Here is a 19,859-nt window from a genome sequence, read left to right as displayed (position 1 = left end):
TGTTTATAATAAGATTAAATCTTACATTTTAAATTGTTTTATCTAGAAAAGTGTGGGGAGGAAGAGTAGAAATGGGTGGAGATTGTAATAGGGGCGGGGCAGGCGTCCAAGCCCTATCATCGCGAGACCCTCAGCGTGAGAAGCTTAGTGCAAGACCCTTAGCGCAGCGGTTAGAGGTCCTCCTCTACCTGGCCGTGGTCCTCATGGCAGAGTGCAGTGAGAGGAAGATTGCAGCCTCCTCCCCGGGGCCCTCCAGGCCTTTCGGCCTCTGGCAGCCGGGTGAGCTGGGGACAGGCTGGGGGCCGTGCCCCGCGGAGCGCCAGAGCCCTCGGCACGGCCGCCCACCCGCCAGGCCCAGGCCTCGAAGCGGCACCACCCCATCCCTCTCCCGCCGTCCCTGCCTCGGCGACCTAATGGCGGCAGCGGTCCCCAAGGGTCGTGGTGCACAGAGGCCTCAGCACCTGGAGTACACGGACACTGTCATCCAGGTAAGAGCTTCAGCCAGCTTCAGACTCTCTGCTCAAGTTTCAAAACTTGCTCCAGCTTTGATCAGCTGCCCACCCACCCCAGGAGGTGGCCAGAGCTCAGGGTTCAGCTGCAAGGACTTTGCACATCATTACTGCAGGTCCGCCGCTGTGGTTGGGCTGTTCTCCAAGAAGGGCAATTGCTGGGAGCTGGGAATTCACCTGACTGGTATTTGCTACAAATGATTCTCTCCAGTTTAAAGGAAAAGCCTGAGGGCTGGCAGTGTCCTGGGCGCCTGGCTCCCTCAGTCATGAAGGCTGGGCAGGGTCTGGGGACCTGGCCTGGAGGGCACCGCCACCTGAGATCTGCGTCTTCTAGCAGGCCTGGGCACCGGTGGGAGGACCCAGTCTGGTTGCTGGACGGACACTCCCGGGCAGGGTCACCAGCCTGCACACGGACCCCCTCCTCTTGGCCAGGACCTGGACCCTGGAGGGCAAGGGTTGAGCCTTGGGACCTTGCCCTTTCATGTCAGTACAGAGAGTAACATTTGTTTTGATGGAGGCTTACAGGAACATCGTGACCTGACCATGACCTGACCTCAAGAAAAAAGGATCTGACTTTAGAAGTTTGAGGCAACTAACCACACCCCTCCCTTATCTTTCCCATGAAAGGGCTTTGCTGAAAGCTTTTGGGGAGTTCAGGGTTTTTTAAGGCATGAGCCGCCAGTCTCCTTGCCTGGCCCTGCAATAAACCTTTCTCTGCTCCTCTGCTCCAAACTCGACATTTTGGTATTGTTTGGCCTCACTGTGTGTCAGGCACATGGACTTGCGTTCAGCAACAGGATGATATTTCAGTCAAGAATAGAACCTCTTTTTATTCTCAACATGTTAGGCTTGTCTGTCTTCACCCTGAAATGTTCACTATCAACTATATTTGGGGGGCAGATCATTTTCTCCCATATAAATTATTTTCTTAATCAGAGAGTAAATTGTGCGCCTGAGATTCAATTTTGGAAATAAAATGTTTGCTCTGAAGAGCCAAACTTGTCCTTGGAGACACACTTTCTAGACAGCAGCAGTTGGACCCATCCCGTGCAGATTCCAGTTCACTCTGAAAGTTCTGTGGTGACCTGTCACTATGGTAATATGATAAACATCTTGGCATTCCGTTCCAGCTGCCACTCTGTGAACTGAGAGGTTCACATACGGTGACAGGTGAGAAGCTCTCACCTTCAATCCTTGAGAGTTTGAAAATGGGCAATCTGAATTGTTCTGGAGGTAGGTTCATATTCATCCTCTGAAGGCTGTTCCTTCAAATGGGCTGGTTAACTTTTACTGATATATGTTCCTCATCTTTTTTTTTTTTTTCTTTTTTCATTTCTACCACATTTATCTACAGAGTTATAAATATATTTTATAGTTATATTAATTTATATTTTTGATTCTTCTGTCAAGCCAGCTGCCTTAAATATTTTCCTAAATTTAGAAAAACATACTATCTCTAAATGCCAATTTTGTACACACTCTACCAGAGAACAGATAAAGGGAACTCACTCATTATGCTTTTACTGAAGCAGGAGAATCTTCATATCTCCTCAGCAATGGTCATTTTTTATAGGAGGAAAGAGGAATTACAGCTCAACTCTTCTAAATGTAGCTGTCAAAATCTGAAACCAAATATTCAAGGTCTAAAGCCAGAAAGTTTTATAAAGGAAAGAAACTGGGATTCACTGGTTGGATTTCCATGGGTTGCTGTGGACAAGATCACTGGCTGTTTGGCGGCTGCCAGGGAGTTTGGTGAGAAGGGCCAGTGCCATCACATTAGTGGAATGAACATTTGGTCACTGAGGGAAGGAGGGTCTGTCTGGTGATTCTCAAGGAGACTCCTGGGGTGGGGTCTCCAGCCTCTGAGTATGGAGATGACTTTCAAAAACAATGTGGGATTCTATTGCCTTCCACTACAGGGTCTAGAGAATGATGAGTTTATAGAGCCGGAGCTTCAGTGAGGAAAGACTTGAACGCTTGCCCATTCTTAGCAAGCCCTTGGTCCAGGCCGCTCGAGTGGGTGCTCAGATCAATTGTCAGTGAGACTTTGAGCATCACAGACTTAATTAAGCCACCAAAGCCCAGCACAGATGGCCACCTCCCCAGTTAATTCACGATAACTACTCATCCAGGCTTGGTCAATTGAAGGGAAGCTGATTCTTGGTAGATCCGTCCTGTGGCCTTTTGTTTAGAAGGTTCTGAGCTCTGAGCCAGCCTAGCAGCCTAACACACTACTGGTCACTCAGCATGGTGAGCTGGTCGTTGTGAAGGACGCTTGTGAGATAGTTGACAATATGAAGAGGCTGGGGAGAATGGACACAGTTGGAATTCCTGTGGTCCTTCAGAGGGGCTTTGTTCGGCAGAAACTGTTGTATTTTGGATGAGGGATTGAAATATAGAGACGAAAAGTAGGGTGGGGATTTGGGTTCTTTTCTAGGCTCAGGCAGCTCCTCCAGGGCGTCAGCTCTCACCCACAGAACACTTGGGGCAGGAGAATTAGAGAGAGTGAGGGGAACTCCTGGTTCAGGGGTCCAGGGCAGGATCTCTGTGCCCTGGGCAGGCCTCAGCGGTGCAGGTGTCTTTGTCCTCAGGGAACCAACCCATTCCTGTCCGAGATCCATCATTCATCTTGGTTGTGACTCTTGGACAGTCACTTATCTCTCTAAATTTCCACACCCTCCACCATAACATATGGGTTACAGCCCCCACTTTGCCCCCCCTTTCACCGCCAACAGGGCTGGGTGTCAGACGTGATAATGGATATTCTCCATGAGCTGTAAAGCATTGTCCCGTGAAAAAGCTGAAGAGTAAGCTTGCATCCCCCCTTTAGTTGGAGCCATCAAATCCTTTCTCTGCTTTCAACAACTATGAAATGTCCAGCTTATTCTTGCCTCATTCAGCATTGAACACTTATAGAGCATTTGTGAAGCACCGGTCCTTTATTCTTCTAACGTTTTACCTGTATTCAATCATTTTTGGCCACATGACATTAATGCTAAAAGTAGGCCATATTAACATTTCTACATCTCAGAACAGGGAACTGAGGCAAAGAGGGATCTACATATCTTTCCCAAGTACAGGCTTCTTGTAAACGGGATTTGAATCCGGTCCATCAGTCATGGTCCCAATGGTTTGCTGAGTTTCTAGACGTTCTCAGTTAAATAAAGATATTTGCCCACAAAACCTGTCTGTTGGGTGTTTTCATTGCACACCAAACTGCAAGATCTTCCTAAGTCCAACTTTGATTCAGGAGGCTCTGCTGGGCAGCTGGTGAGGAAAGGGACCAAAGGATTGAACTGTGAATAAATTATTGCTAATTTCCCCATGGTCTTCTGCCAGCAAGACATCAATAGTTGTCTCTATTGTAATGCATTTCCCAGGATGCTGCTTCCAGAAGGCGAAAAGAAGAAACACTCATCAGAGGTCAAGAATATCAACCCCTGGCTGGGTGAAAAGGATCTGCATCCGGCCACACTTTAGGGTGCACCCTATAAATGACCCAGCTGAAGGTACTGTGGAAAATTTCTCATTAGGTTCACTCAAGAATAATTATTCTAGTTTATTCAATGCCTCATATTTAAGAAAAAACTATGAAATACTAAGCAGTAGTCTTCTTTTATTTCATGTGTTCAAATTGAAACTTACTAAGCCAGCTGGTACTGTTTTAACCATGGAAGTAAACATGCATTTGAAATTCAACATTTGGTTCATGTTTAAGAGTGAAGATGGTCTCTAGTTATGGTTTAGACATTAGCTGGTTTTTGAACGTTAGCAACAACACATCCCTCCCTGAAACCATGTTTGGAGATTTCTTTAAATTATTAGACATTATTTAGAACAGGATTATATTGACATAAAAGTTGTACAGGCAATACAGAAAATTCCTGTATCCTATCACTCCAGTTTCAGCTATTAATAATATATAACATATGTGAGGTACATTTGCTACAATTAGTGAAACAATATAAGTATATTTTTATTAATTAAAAGTCCATAGTTCACCTAAGAGTCACACCTTGTGTTGTTATATTCAATGATATTTGAAATATGCACAATATTATTTGTCACCATTATGGTGCCATACAGAAATCTGTACACTAATGTTCGTAGTAGCACTATTCTTAGTAGCCAAAAGATAGAAACAATCCAAAGTCCATCATGTGATGAATGGATAAATAAAATGTGATATATACACAGAATGGAATAATTTTCAACCATAAAAAGGAATTAAAGATTGAATTATGCTACAAAATGAATGATCCAAATAATATAAAAAATATATTATTGTTAGTGAAATAAGGCAGGCACAGAAAGACAAATATTATATGATTCCACTTGTATGAGGTACCTAGTGTAGGCAGACTCACCGACACCGGAAGTAGAAATTACCAAGGCCAGGAGGCAGGGGTAAGGTGGATTATGATTTAATGGGTACAGAGGTTATGTTGAAATGATGAAAAAGGTTAAGATGTAGATTGTGTTGATGGGTGCACAGCATTGTGAAAGTAAGAAATGCTGCTGAACTGTATACTTAAAAATTATGAAAAGCATAAATATTATGTATACTTCATCACAATAAAATAAGTCAAAAATCCAATAGAATGGATGATGAACGAAGGAGCAACATATTTGATTATAAGGAAGCTGAAATAGTCTTGTAACATTTCAAGAAGAAGGGGGATTTGGAGGGACTCGAAAATGGGCAGAGGAGCCGTGGGACGCTATACGGAAACATAGTGCGACGTTAGTGTTTAAGCTTTTTCAGACTGACACTTTCAAATTGATTAGGTTCCCTACAGCTAGAAAGCTAAAGGCCCTCTTCCTCATTTCTGAAATGTCCCTCCCCTTTGCCTTCCTCCACCCACCAGGGAGATTTGTCCAAGAGCAGCTCAGTCCACGCTCATTAACCACCTGCATCCAGACCCTCCCACCCTGCGTCCACAGTAACGAGGCTCTCTGAGTAATTCCTGAGCAGCAACACCAGTGTCCTGACGCTTACTCTGTGTCCTCCTAGAGCCCCCTGAGGACCTGCCGGAGGAACTGCCCAATGTGAGGACAGAGGAGGAGGCTCCATCTACCTCCAGGGTGAGCTCCCCTTATTTATCAGAGATGAAAAGTTTGCTTCATTTCTTTCTTTTCCAGTTGATTTCAGATATGAAGATCTATAATGTTCAAGACAGCCGATGTATACAATTTTGCTTGGTTGGATGAATGTTGATTGAAGGTCTTTCCCAACAGACAACTCATTCAAAAGGCCATTTACAAAATGACAACATCAGTTAGAAACTGTATAGTCGGACACACTTTCCTCAGCAGAAAATTTCCCTCCTTGAAATAGAATTTTGTATTTGCTCCTCAAAATGGACCTGAGAAATCTTCCAGGAAAAGCTCCAGCCTTTCCCACAGCTGTCTTCTCTGTTTTCTTTTGGGGCCATTGACTCAACAACAGTTTCCCATTTGGTTTTCTGGGGACAAAAAAGAGATAAAATACCTGTATCCACAGAGCACAGGATGCTGAGATCCTCACACTGTTTTCTATTCTCTAATCACAGGTGGATGGGACAGCAGACGAAAACGGTATGTATTCAGAGACCACCCCTCTGCTGAGGAACAATCTAGATGATGAAGAAGGTAAGGATCTCTTGCTGGCTTTGTTTGGAGAGACACCCTGATCCAGGGTCCCTACAGGGATGAGAGCTGGGGGTGTAGAGCTAGAGGCTGATACCCCAGTAAAGAGCCATGCCCAAGCTCTATGGTCCTGGAAGTAACTGCATCATTTAGATGATGTGGGTTTGTGTGTATCAGGGTTGGGGTGGGGTCCATGTGTGAGACTATGTGGTGTGATTGTGAACCTGCATGTGTGAGTGTGTGTGTTTTCTCAGGAGAGATTTCCCTCTTACACAGCACAATTCACCTGTCAACTTTCTAAACAAATTCGTCACCACTGCACACTGTCTGTACATCACCTTGTTCTTCCCTCAACACAGCTGTTCCCCAGATTTGGTTAATATTCCTTTTCCTCAGAAGGAGATGGTGCAGAGGCAAATGTTGTAAGCTCTTGACCTCCTACGTGGAAAAGCCAAACTGAGAGCCCAGGGGTGGGTCCCAGTGTGGATGCTCTGGGTCCCTGACCTGCACTTACCACTCAGCCAAGGGAGCCTCAGTCATGGAGCAAGGGCGTCCCTGCATCCGTGTCCATGGCTGCAAGTACTAGCATCTCCAGAGGTCCAGACCTTGCCCATCAGGTGGCCTTAGTGGTCACAGAACCCAGGGCAGCTATGCGTGGACTTACCAGTTGACTTTGGCACAGTCATTAGTGTGAAATTCACCTCAGGACCTGCACTCTCCTGGTCAGCTCACAGATTCTGAGAGGTGTGAGACCCCATGTATACAGTACAGGTCATATCTGTCAGTGCTGGTGTCATTGCTTAAACAAGGCCAAAAGCAGATAAGAATCAGGGAGATATTTTATTGCATTGGATAACATTACCATAAGCCTTAGAATTGGTCAACTCCTGTAGCCCACACCCAAGGACTCAAAGTGGAACCTGATTGTTAGCCTGTACAAATCTCCTGCACAGCTGGGTTAGAGACAGGCTGTGCTCAGTCCGTGCTCCCTCTTCAGAATGAAGTGTCCCACTTATGGAACAGCTCCCTAGAGTATGGACAGCCCCTGACTCAGTGGACATACGTACACTGTATAGAAAACAAAGACTGGGAGAAAAATATGATATGATTGATAGTGGCTGTATCTAAATGGTAGGATTTCAGTTTTGTCAAATCTTGTATACTGATTTTCTTTAAGACAAGTGATTAGTGAATAAATATAGCATATTTTGTCTAGGATTGAATTCAGTCCTTTAATAGAGGTTGCTGTTAATCAAGTATAAAATATTATACAATAGAAGACATGATAAATACAGTAGCTGGAATTGTGGATGCTGGGGGAAGAGTGATCTGGGAAAAATCAAGAGACAGTGGCAATTTAGCAGAAGCTCAAAACAGGCAGGATGGGTCCTGGGTCTCTGTCATTGAAACAGAGCATGCATTTTAGTGTTTGCCATTTTTTAGATTGACTCTTCCCTTTTGATTAGGCTCCCCTTAGCTAGAAAGCCAAAGCTCTGTTTTCATTTCCTTCCTCTCGTCCTTTGCCTTCCTTCACCCCCAAAGAGGACGGCCCAACGCCAGCTCAGCCCACACTTAGTAACCTCCCACATCCATACACACCACCCCACGTCCTCATCGAGAAGAAAACCCCTGAGTAATTCCTGAGCAGAATCGCCAGTGTCCTGACAGTTACTCTGTGTCCCTCCAGCTCTCCCTGAGGATGTGGTGGATGACCTGCATTGCGATAGGACAGAAGAAAAGGCTCTGTGTATCCCCAAGGTAAGCTGGATTTTGTCTGGTCTGAGATAGAAATATTGCTTTATTTCTCTTTCAATAGAATTAAGTTATGAATATTTGAGGGTATTCATTCCAGATACATACAGTTCCCTTGGTTGGGACTATGTGGAGTGAGAGTCTATTTCCAACTCATGGTGCCTGATTCCACAGGACATTAAAATTGACAACATCCATTACAGCCTGTAGAGTACGGAGCTCTCTCTCCTGCAGCAATTTTTCCTCTAGGAAAAGAATTCTGTAATTTCCAACCTAAATGGACTTGGAAGTTCCATCCTCCAACCAAAGTTCTTGCCTTTCAGCCTGAGTAGGTTTGCTCTGATAGCCCTTGCTGGGTTCCCTGGACCACTGTTTCTTATCAGGTTTTCTACTGTCACCAAATGAACAAAAGTCCTGAGCATCACTGTGATCTTATCCTCATAGTGTTTTCTCTTCTGTAATTGCAGGCGGCCTTCACAGAATGTGAAAACGGTATGTATTCTGGAATCAGTCCCTTGGGGAGGAAAAACTTTGAAGATGAGAAAGTGGGACGTTCTTGCTGGTTTTAGTGTAGAGGCCAAACTGATTCCAAATTTGTGCTGGGAATGAGAGTAGGGGTCCTGGTGATAGAAAGTGATTTACAAGTAATGTGACCAATTGCTGTAGTCCCAGGAAGAAGCTCTATTACGGTTAGGTGGTGTAGGTTTGTGTGCATGGGACTGGGTGTGTCTGTATGTGAAATGAGTGGTATGCTTCTGTGTGTGTATGTGAACTTTTTGTGTTGTGTTTCCCTCGATTTATGTTCCCCTAAACATCACTGTTACTGGTGCCAACTTTCTAAAAAATATTCCCATCACCATTGCATCATGAATGAGTATGGAGATAAAAGTAAATAAACTATACACTTTCAACGTGTGCATTGATTTTATACCAAGTGAACCTCATTTAACCTGGAAAACAAATCCTGTCACCACCCAGGCAAATGTTTACTGGATTCTTTTTTTTTTTTTTTTTTTTTGGCTGCGTTGGGTCGTCGTTGCAGTGCGCGGGCTTCTCATTGCGGTGGCTTCACTTGTTGCGGAGCACGGGCTCTAGGTGCACGGGCTTCAGTAGTTGTGGTGCACGGGCTTAGTTGCTCCACGGCTGGATTCTTAATGAACAAAACTGGGTTTCAGAATCCCTACTACTGGGTCAATTACAACTTCATTTAGTAATAAATCTCATCTCTTAGTAGGTCTCATAGCATTCTGAATGCTCATGATACATCTCTCTGCCACTTCCCTCATTCTAACTGTTTCCTATTAAAGCCTTGGGATGAGTCCTCCCCCCTCACCTGAAGCACCTAGTGCTGGGCGAGCATCCGGGAGTAGATGGAGGAAATTCACTCCACCTTTCTCCTTTGAGGCTAATATTCACCATCAGATGCTGTGCTAAGAAAACGAAATGTCCTTCTCCTGTGGAAAGTCTGTCTTCCATCACTTGTGCCGGCCCTGTTTGTGTGTGCTGAGCAAGAAACACTGCATACAATGAAGACAGAACCAAGAGACCTACCCCAGGGATTGAGCTCAGGGTGGGCACTGGCTCCCTTCCCAGGAGGGCAGAGAGGAGGTTGTGCTTTGCAAGGTGGGACAGAGAAACCAATCAGTGTGACAAGAGCATCTCCACTCATGTTGCTGTGCAAACTGCAAGATGAAGTAGGTTCTTGGTATTTTCTGAAGGCTTTTGCAAGAAAACAAGTCTGGGAGTAAAGTCAATTAAAATATGGAAAGTTATACTTAAAAATTTTTTTTTCGGTAGTGAGTCCTTTAAGAAATACATACTTTAGTAGAATATGATTGCCTTATATGTGTCAATATTCTCCCCACCAAAGAAAAAACTGAAAATGCTTGACTGTAAAATGTCACTTGTTTACCCGAGAAACTGTCTATGAGTAAAGTTGTTCTAGAAATCCTCTATCCCTAGATCGTAGTTTCCTGATGGTGCTGAGGGGAACCCTGGTGTGTGATTCAGTGCCTGCTACTCACAGGGAGGCTCTAAGAACTCAGAGACCCGCCCAGTGGACCCCACGTGTGAGGACAGGACTGGAACCTCGGGCTGGACTTGAAGAGAGAAATGCTTTAGAGAAGTGGAAGGAGATACAGGAAGGGCACCTGAGCCATGGGGGTGTCAGGGGTGGTTGGTTTAGAGGTCAAGGAAAAGTGTACACCTGAGCGCAGCCTGGCCCGCACTTAGGATGCTACTGGGGCTTCTGGTTGAATGGGGAAGAGAAAGGACATCCCCCTCTTGCTGGAGTGAACTGTGGAGAGATGTCTTCCTTAAAGCCTGTGGAGATGAGCTTCTCTTCCATTATCTCCTGATACCTGTGTACATTCGAGACCCTTCCTCCTTTCTTCTTTCCCTCTGTTGACTCCCTTTCCTTATTTTTCTTCTTTTTTCCCTTTTTTCCACTTTGTATTTATATTACATATGTATATTTTATTGTTGTAAAAGTACACATACAATGAAATCCAACATCTTAATAAGTTTTGAAGTGTCCAGTCAGTCCTGTTGACTACATGCACCTTGTTGTACAGCATGTGTCTAGAACTTTTCCATTTTGCAGATAACACATTATAACCATTGAACAGAGACTTCCCATGTCAACCTCCTGCCAGCTCTTGGAACCACCCTTCTACTCTCTGCTTCTCGGAGTTTTCTTTCAGTTTTTGACCTTCTGTGACTGGCTTATTTCACCCTTACAAATGTCCTCCAAGTTCATTCGTGTTGCTGCAAATGGCAGGATTTCCTTCTTTTTCAAAGACTGAATGACATTCCACTGAATGTATACACCACATTTTCTTTATTAATTCATCTTCCCATGGACACAGGGCAGTTTTCCTATGTTGTCTTTTGTGTATAATGCTGCAATGGACATGAGATTGTAGATATCTCTTGGACATTCTTGTTTTATCTGCTTTGTATAGATAAACGTAAATGAGCGATTGCTGGATTTTATGATAGTTCTCTTAATTTTGGGGGGACCTCCATTCTGTTTTCCATAATGGCTACACCATTTTACATTACTACAGGGTACAAAACAGGGTACAGAATTTCCACTTCTTCACATCCTTGCCAACATCCATTAATTTTCTTTTTATAATACACATCCTAACAGGTGTGAGTGATATCTCCTTGTGGCTTGATTTCCATTTCCCTGATGCTTAGTGATGTTGAGCAACTTTTCATATGTAGATTGACCACTTGTATGTCTTTATGGAGAAATGTCTAGAGAAGCTTTTTACCCATTTTTAAACTCAGTTATTTGCCCGCTGTTTTTTTTTTTTTTAATTGACTTGTAGTAGTTTCTTATATATTCTGGATATTGGCCCCTTATACAGATACAAGGTTTACACATATTTCCTCCCATCCTATAGGTTGCCTTTTCATTCTGTTGATTGTTGAAGAGACTATCCTTTCTTCACTTGGTAATCTTAGAACCTTGGCAAAGATCAGTTGGCCATATATATGTGCGTTTATTTGGGGTCTCTCTATTATATTTCATTGGTCTATCTCACTGTCCTGATGCCAGTAGCAGACTGTTTTGACTGCTTTGGCATTGTTATGTGTTTTGAGTTCAGGAAGTGTGAATCTCCATCATTGCTCTTTGCTCTCAGGATTGTTTTATCTACTTGGGGGGGTTCCATATGTATTTTAGGATTCTGTCCACCTCTATAATAACGACATCGAATTTTGTGGGTTGTTGCGATATATGTGTACATCACTTTATGTAGTATAGAAATGTCAACAGTATTTAATAATCCAGTCTATGAACATGGTATGGCATTCCAATTACTTGTCTCTTCTTTAATTTCTTTCAGCAATGTCCTGTAGTTTTCAGTATACAAATCTTTCACCTGCTAAGGGGCCTTTTCCACTGCCTTCCTCAAGGCTTCTTGAGTCAGAGGTGAGAAGGATGGACTCACGAAGAGAGTGAAATCCCTCCCTCCCCTCTGCACCTGCTCTCTGATTATGTCTAGTACAGGTGTACTGGGCCATGCCCTTCACTTCTGTCTACAAGTGGGCCCCTTGCTGGGAATTCCTCTTGGATCTGAGTGTTGACCGTACTATTTCAGTGTCCACAAGGACTCTCCCAATGCCTGGCATGGGTCCAAGAGCCCAAGATATACCTACATACGAATGATCAGATCAGGCCATCAAATTTTCTGCAGTAAAGAACAACCAAGGGAGGGGTGGCTGGTTGCCTCTTTCTCATCTTTGGATTTCTTAGAGCTGAGCTTTCCAGTGTGGTAGCCACTAACCAAATGTGCCTATTTATAATTAATTTAGTTCAAACAATAATTAACTCATTCTATTAAAAAAATGCAAAAAACACACAATTGCTTGGTCACACTAGCCATGTTTCAAGTGTGTCTGTAACATCTGGAATTTCAGGTTGCTAAGATTGAAGGCGAAAGCTATAAATGGGTCTATAGAAGTGAGGGGTCGAAAGGTGATTTTCTCAGCATCTCTCCCTCATTTGAAATTTTCAGCTGTGATCAATGTCTTATTGAAGGACTCTGTCTGCACAGAGCACAGGGGAGGTCTGAGAACCTGGAGGGAAGACCAGGGTGATGCTGTGTGAGCCAGCAAGTCGAGTAGGAGAAATGGGTGGGTCAACTTGTATAATAACTTTATGCTCATGGTTGTGTTTGTACAGAATGGATCGTGGAGAGCATACATGGCAGTGATGCTGATGACGATTCAGGTAGGGAACGACTCTCAGGTAGGATCTAAAGCGAGACGATTCCTAGAACACGGGTTCCACCTGCTTCTTTGGAGACTAAGGAAGGTGAATATGAAATCAGGAAGAAGAAGGAAATATGTGTAGAATTCTGATTTGTTCCTTCCATATTTTAATGATATAATAGAGTTATTGTGTCCATGTCCTTTGACTGTACTGTGCTTATAGTCATCTTTTCTTGCTTTGCCATTCAGAAGTTTTCTTTCTCACAAGACTACTCTTTCATTGCTTTTTCACTGCCAAATATGAAAGCTTGGTTTCTGTTTGGTACCTGGAGGGTATATTGTAGAAGGGATTTTGGTTTCATTTTTACATTCATGTACAATGGCCATATCCTAGTGGGAACAAAACTCTCACAGTTACTTGACACTGGAGAACAAGTTCTTATAGTGAGTGTCAGGTGGTGGATGAGACTTGAACTCTCTCCCTCTACACTATCAGGACTTGTAGCTTCACCTTACTTTTGTCCTCACTGTTTATTCCTCATGGATAGGGCGCTCCCAGAGGTGGATGAGTCACAGAACACATGCTCTGGGATCGCTGCGTGTGCTCAGTCACCTCATTTCAGCCTCAGCACCTCCCCCAGGCTGATGTGCTGAAGGTGCTTCCATTTGAGAGGGGTCCACGTCCAGCTGCCTCTAGAGACCCTCCATGGCCGGCAGGGATTCTAGAGGACTGTGTGAAGGAGCTGCCTGGCTTGCTTCATACACTTGCTCTCACAGCTAACCTGGTCTCCTGGGGTTGACCAGGCCCAGGACAGAGACTCAGGGCAGCAGGACCCAGGGTCACTGCTCTTCTTACAACCCACTGCTCCATCCAGACAGCCCTGACCCTGCTCCCGACACCCCAGTCCTGCCCAGCCTGTGACCTTTCCTCAGGCCTGCCTTGGTCTTATCCTTCCCAGTCCTTCCAAGGCTGGGGTAAACCCTGGCAGGTGCTGTGTGTTTATGAGGCTTCCCCTGCTGTAGAACTTTTGTTTCAGTATTCCAGACTAAGGGAATTTGGACAAGCTACTTTTAGCTCTAATATTGCTTTCATCCTCTCTAAGGGGCTAAGAGGCTTATGGAGTTGTTTTGAAGATTAAGTATCTCCCAGTACCTAAGGTTAGCTCAGGCACAGGACACTTACTTGTTATGTGAAGTTGGTTGCATATCTAGGCTATTGTGGAAAACGCTGCAATGAACCTAAGTTCATCTCATTGTGATACTGATTTAATTTCCTTAGTATATATACCCAGAACTGTGATTGCTGAATCATATGATACTTCTGTTTATAATTTTATAAGGAATCCCCATACTCTTTTTCATAATAGCTGCACCATTTTACATTCCCACCAGCAGTGTACAAAGTTTCCAATTCCCCACATCTTGGCCTTAAACTGTTAATTTTTTTTCTTTATAATACACAGCCTAACAGGTGTGAGGTGTTGATTTGCATTGCCCTGATGATTAGTGAGGTTGAGAACCTTTTCCTATATCTGTTAGCCATTTGTATGTCTTCTTCAGGAAATGTCTTATTTAAGTCTTTGCACATTTCTGAACCCAGTTATTTACCGTTTTTAATTTTTTAACTTATTTTGCATTTGAGTTGTAGTTTTTTTCTTATATGTTTTGAACATTAGCTCCTTTTCTTATACATGTTTGTAATCTTTCTGTAAGTTATATTTTCATCCTATTGACTGTTGAAAAAACTATACTTTCCCTTTTTGTTGTCTTAGAACCTTGGTGGATTTCATTTGGCCATGTATCTATGAGTTTTCTTGGGGGTTATTTATTCTGGTCTTTAGGGCTATGTATCTGTGTCTATGTCAGTACCATACAGTTTTGATTCCTGTGTCTTTGTAATGTGTTTTGAAGTCAGGAAGTGAGAAGCCTCCATTTATGTTCTTTGTTCTCAGGATTGTTTTGTCTGTTTGGAGTCCTTAGTGGTTCCATATGTATTTTAGGATCTTTTTTTTCCATTTCTTTGAAAATGACATTGGGATTTTGATAGGTATTACAATGAATTTATACTTAGCTTTGGGTAGTGTAGAAATGTCAACAATAATAAGTCTCCAGTCCATGAATATGATATGTCTTTTCAATTATTTGTTCCTTGTTTATTTCTTTCAGCAGTGGTTTGTAGTTTTCAGTGTACAGGCCCTTTACCTTCTAAGGACATTTTGTCCCTTCCCTCCCTGGGTGTTTCAGAGTCAGTGGTGAGAAGGATAGCCTCATGAAGTGAGTGAATGTCCCTTCCTCCCTTCTGCACCTGCTCACTGATTATGTCTAGCACAGGTGCACTGGGCCATGCTCATTTCCTCTCCCCTCAAGTGGAACACCTGTCAGGAATTCCTCTAGGATCTGGGTGTTGATATTACTGTTTCAGTGTCCCCAAGCTCTCATGAGTGCCTGGCAAGTGTGCATGAGCCTAGGAAACACCTACAAATGAATCATCAAATCAGGCCAGCAAACTACTCTGCAGAAGGTGCTGGGCTGTACCTCTCAGGCCTGCAAGCCCTGTACTTGCTCAGCCTCGGGGCTAAAGAAAGAGCCCGGAGTCAGGGACAGAGACATTAATGGTTTAATAGATGGGAGATCTTTCACGTCAGAAGCAAAGTGGTCCTGGAGAGACATCCCACTGTAGACAGACGATGGCAGGCGGAACGCAGCAGCAGCAGCAGCAGTAGCAGCATTCTTCACTCTGGGTGGACTAGGGAGGCTACCAGTTATAGGGGGAATTGACAGCAGATGGGCTCATCAGTTACCAGGGAAACCAGCAGAGGGACACATCCCTCTTACGCCCTTGGGCTAAGTACCTTCACGGGGCAGAGGTTTTTCCTTTGGTAAACTGTCAGCAGACAGCCATCTTGAATGGGTAGACCATACAGAAGGGAATAACCAGGGGAGGGGTGGTAACATCCTCCATGTATATATATATATGGAGAGAGAGAGAGAGAGAGATGTGTATTACAGTGTGGTAGCCACTAGCTAGATGTGCCTGTTATAATTTATTTAATTCAATCAATGATTAACTCAATGTATTAAAATAAAACAAAATATCCAATTACTCAGTCACACTAGTCCCATTTTAAATGTATCCATAAGACTTGTAAATTCACGTTTGTGTTTCTACAGAATGGATCTTGCAGAGCATTTGTGGCAGTGATGTGGACGAGGATACAGGTAGGAACAACACTTAGGTAGGATCTAATGGCAGAGGGTTCCTGGAACTTTAGGGTTATATCTCCTGCTTTGGAGACTGAGGAAGGTGGATATGAAATCAGGAAGAAGAATAAAATATGTGTAGAGTTCTGCCTTGTTTTTTTCATATTTTAATGATACAATAGAGAGAAATTGTGTCCTTAGACGTGACTGTGCTCTATAATCACCTTTTCTTGATTTGCTCCTCAAAAATGATCTTTTCCACATGAGCTGCTCTTTCTTGCGCTTGTCACTGCCTAATATGGAAGCTTGGTTTCTGGTTAGCAACATCTAGGGTATTGTGCACGGGAAGCTTTGTTTTCTTTTGTGTATTGACCTATGATGGACAGAACCTGTGGGTCAAAACTGTCATGGGCCCTTGAAACTGGAGACCAAGTTCTTCTAGAAAGTGTCGGGTGGTGGATGAGAAGTGAACTCTCTCCCTCTGCACTTTCAGGACTTGTGGCTTCACCTCGTGTTTTGTCCTCACTGTTTGTTCCTCATGTAAAGGACAGCCCCAGAGGTGGATGAGTCACAGAACACGTGCTCTGGGATCACTGCATGTGCTCAGTCTCCTTGAGCTCATCTCAGCCTCTGCACTTCCCCAAGGCTGATGTGCTGACATGCTTCCATTTGAGAGGGGTCCACGTCCAGCTGCCCCTAGAGACCCTCTATGGGAGGCAAAAATTCTAGAGGACTGTGTGAAGGGGCTGCTGGGCTTCTTCACACACTTGCTGTCAGAGCCCTGCTGACCTGGTCTCCTGGGGTTGACCAGGCCCAGGACAGAGACTCAGGGCAGCAGGACTCGGGGTCACTGCACCTCTCAGAACCCACTGCTCCATCCAGACAGCCCTGCCCCTGCTCCCCCCGCCCCAGTCCTGCCCAGCCTGTGACCTTTCCTCACACCTTATCAGGTCTCATTCATACCAGTCCTTCTAAATCTCAGGGTAATTCCCGGCAGGTACATTTATGGAGGACCCTTGTTGCAATTTTCTGGCTAAACGAAATTGGACATGTTACTTTCCCTCTGATTGTGTTTTCATCCTCTGGGAAACTTATGGTGGTGTGAACATTAATTATCTCCCAGGTACCTAAGGTTACCCCAGGCAATAGGAGAGTTCCTACTTTGTGGATTTTTTTTGTCCTTCCCTCCCCCAGGGCCCAACACACTGTCAGTCCCATGCCAGGTACTCGCTGGGATGGATGGATTGGTTGATTAAACAATCAACTGATTGGAGATGGTGGCAATGTGCGCACTTTGGAGAACTCTAGGATTAGTGGTGGTACAAGGAGGAAGGAAAGGAGCAGTAATCAGGGGAGAGAAATGAGGAAGGAAGTAGTGAGGAAGCAGAGGGAGCAGGAGCAAGGCAAGGTCATGGGCAGAACTGCATGGAGACAGTGACTGCCTGTAGGAGGAACAGGGTGACACGGGCCTCATTCCTGGTCACACATAGGGAAGGTGAGGGCGGCAACCTTATGTTGGGGGTCAGAGACCCACTCCTTCATTGCAGAGGTGGAACCACTGAGGCCCTGGGAGGTCCGTGGAGATGAGGGCACAGGGGTCTCGAGGTCACATCCCAACTCTAAATTTCCCCTTTCCTTTCCCACGGCCACCCCAACATGGCTGCTGCCCTTGGACCCTAGAACAGTACATGGCAGATGACGAAGATTCTGACGAGGAGAGCAACCAGCTGAGGGTAATTTCTTTCCTCTTTCAAGTCTTTTTTTAAATTTTCTTTTTCAGATCCATAGACTCTTCCTTGTAACCCTTCCCCATCTCCTCTTTCCCTCTTTTTATGATTGCCGTTCTGGAGGACCTGGTCTCATCCAGGCTCTGGGGGTCCTGGGATCTTATATTAGATCTATGAACTCTCTCGGCAGGCCTCCTCCCACACTTTCTTAGCATGTCCCTGTCTCCTGACCAGAGGTCTGCACCATTGAATCTGTCTTTGTCACCGTGAGTGGCCTGAGCAGGAGATGGGGCTCGAGTCAGCAGGTCTGGGCCCACCCAGATAGAGGGGCCCACGGTGAAGTCTGGCTCTGCCCTGAGCTACCCCATATGGTTGTTCTCCTGCCCTGGGTGGCCTTGGACCTGCCTGACTCTTCTCTTCCTATTCTCTTCCTTCCAGATGTCAATAATTATTGTTTCTCATAGTTCTAAAGGTTGAAAGTTCAAGATCAAGTGCAGCAAGGTCAGGTTCTGGTGAATGCCCTCTTACTGGTTTACCCATGGCCATCTTCTCATTTATCCTCACATGACGAAAAGAAAGAAAATCTAGCTCTGTTCCTCTTTTTATAAGGACACTAATGTCACCATGGGGACTCTACTCTCATGCCCTAATTAACTCCCAAACTCCCTACCTCCTTGGACCATCCCACTGAAGGTTAGGGTTTCAATATATAAATTTGGGAGGGGGGGACACAAAGATGCAGTCCATAACAGTAATAGATCATGCTTTTTATAGTCAGCAGGACTTAGAATGTTCAAGGTACTATGTCTTTAACAGAGTGATGTTCCCTAAGTTGGCCTTATTTCATTGTTTTTACATGATTTACCCTGTTTAATTATTATAAATAGTCACCAACTTTTATAAACAGTTGTTGAATCCACTATAGGAAACATTTCAAAAAACCGATATGTTGCTTGGTCAAAGAAATACAAATCTACTTAGCAAATTGGAGCTTTGTTAAAACTCAGTTAATTTTCCACCATTGAAATCATGAATAGGACATTACAAATTTATTTGAATAACAAATCCATCTAATGCTCTTTAACTTACGTTTATTGAATATGCCCCTGTTTTCTCAGCAAACACCTACAAGTTCATTATCTGATAAATAGACACATCGTGTATCTAATCTGTTCAAATGAATGAATCATTGATGTACCATCATTATCACTTCCAAAATGTTCTGAGCTTTTTATTTGAGATATAAATTACCACATGTGCTTTACAAAACACTCAGCTGACTTTATGAATATATCAGGATAATTATGACTATGTATTATTTCTGGGAAAAAGTTGTATCATTATCCTAAAAAGTTAATTAGCCCATTTTGACATATACCTTTAGAAATATTCAAAATTGTTTAATAGAAGTTTTGTCTTGAAGCACCTGTAGTTATTTTCCTAATTAGCAAAATAGTTTCTTAAAGGAGTATTTAGCCCTTAATGTGAATATTAGTCATAATATTCTTCCTCCTTACCTTTCCCACAGCCAAAAATAACAAATAAAAATATTTGAATTACTGATTTTTGAAAATAAAATAAATGTCTTCATGATATAAGTAAAAGTAACTGATAAAAAGACAGTGACAAATTGGAAATAGACTTGCAATGCGTGGCAAAAATATTAATTTCTGTGAGGAGAAAAACCGAATTTATAGGACACTAAGAATACAACTGGACATTAGACATGAAAACTTAACTTTGTTTATAATAAGATTAAATCTTACATTTTAAATTGTTTTATCTAGAAAAGTGTGGGGAGGAAGAGTAGAAATGGGTGGAGATTGTAATAGGGGCGGGGCAGGCGTCCAAGCCCTATCATCGCGAGACCCTCAGCGTGAGAAGCTTAGTGCAAGACCCTTAGCGCAGCGGTTAGAGGTCCTCCTCTACCTGGCCGTGGTCCTCATGGCAGAGTGCAGTGAGAGGAAGATTGCAGCCTCCTCCCCGGGGCCCTCCAGGCCTTTCGGCCTCTGGCAGCCGGGTGAGCTGGGGACAGGCTGGGGGCCGTGCCCCACGGAGCGCCAGAGCCCTCGGCACGGCCGCCCACCCGCCAGGCCCAGGCCTCGAAGCGGCACCACCCCATCCCTCTCCCGCCGTCCCTGCCTCGGCGACCTAATGGCGGCAGCGGTCCCCATGGGTCGTGGTGCACAGAGGCCTCAGCACCTGGAGTACACGGACACTGTCATCCAGGTAAGAGCTTCAGCCAGCTTCAGACTCTCTGCTCAAGTTTCAAAACTTGCTCCAGCTTTGATCAGCTGCCCACCCACCCCAGGAGGTG

General features: G+C 44.2%; 1 protein-coding gene across 2 annotated transcripts; it reads left to right on the top strand.

The window, feature by feature from the left end:
* The first annotated feature begins 3,312 nt into the window (after positions 1-3,312).
* On the top strand, positions 3,313-17,622 carry LOC309646634 (uncharacterized protein). Of its 2 annotated transcripts, XM_082433173.1 has the most exons (8): positions 3,313-4,018; positions 5,524-5,594; positions 6,062-6,086; positions 7,825-7,895; positions 8,357-8,381; positions 12,586-12,633; positions 15,786-15,833; positions 17,496-17,622. In XM_082433173.1, exons 1-8 carry the CDS (start codon positions 3,877-3,879, stop codon positions 17,579-17,581), a joined length of 516 nt encoding a protein of 171 aa, XP_082289299.1. In that variant the 5' UTR covers positions 3,313-3,876; the 3' UTR covers positions 17,582-17,622. The 2 variants fall into 2 exon arrangements, with proteins under 2 accessions (XP_082289299.1, XP_082289300.1); XM_082433174.1 differs by lacking the exons at positions 12,586-12,633; positions 15,786-15,833; positions 17,496-17,622 and adding an exon at positions 11,303-12,090.
* Positions 17,623-19,859: the final 2,237 nt, after the last annotated feature.

Source organism: Balaenoptera physalus (assembly GCF_965194825.1).
Source record: "Balaenoptera physalus genome assembly, chromosome: 1".
In the NCBI taxonomy this organism is placed as follows: domain Eukaryota; kingdom Metazoa; phylum Chordata; class Mammalia; order Artiodactyla; family Balaenopteridae; genus Balaenoptera; species Balaenoptera physalus.
Note: the sequence above shows the minus strand (reverse complement) of the source record. Positions and strands in the feature narration are given on the sequence as shown.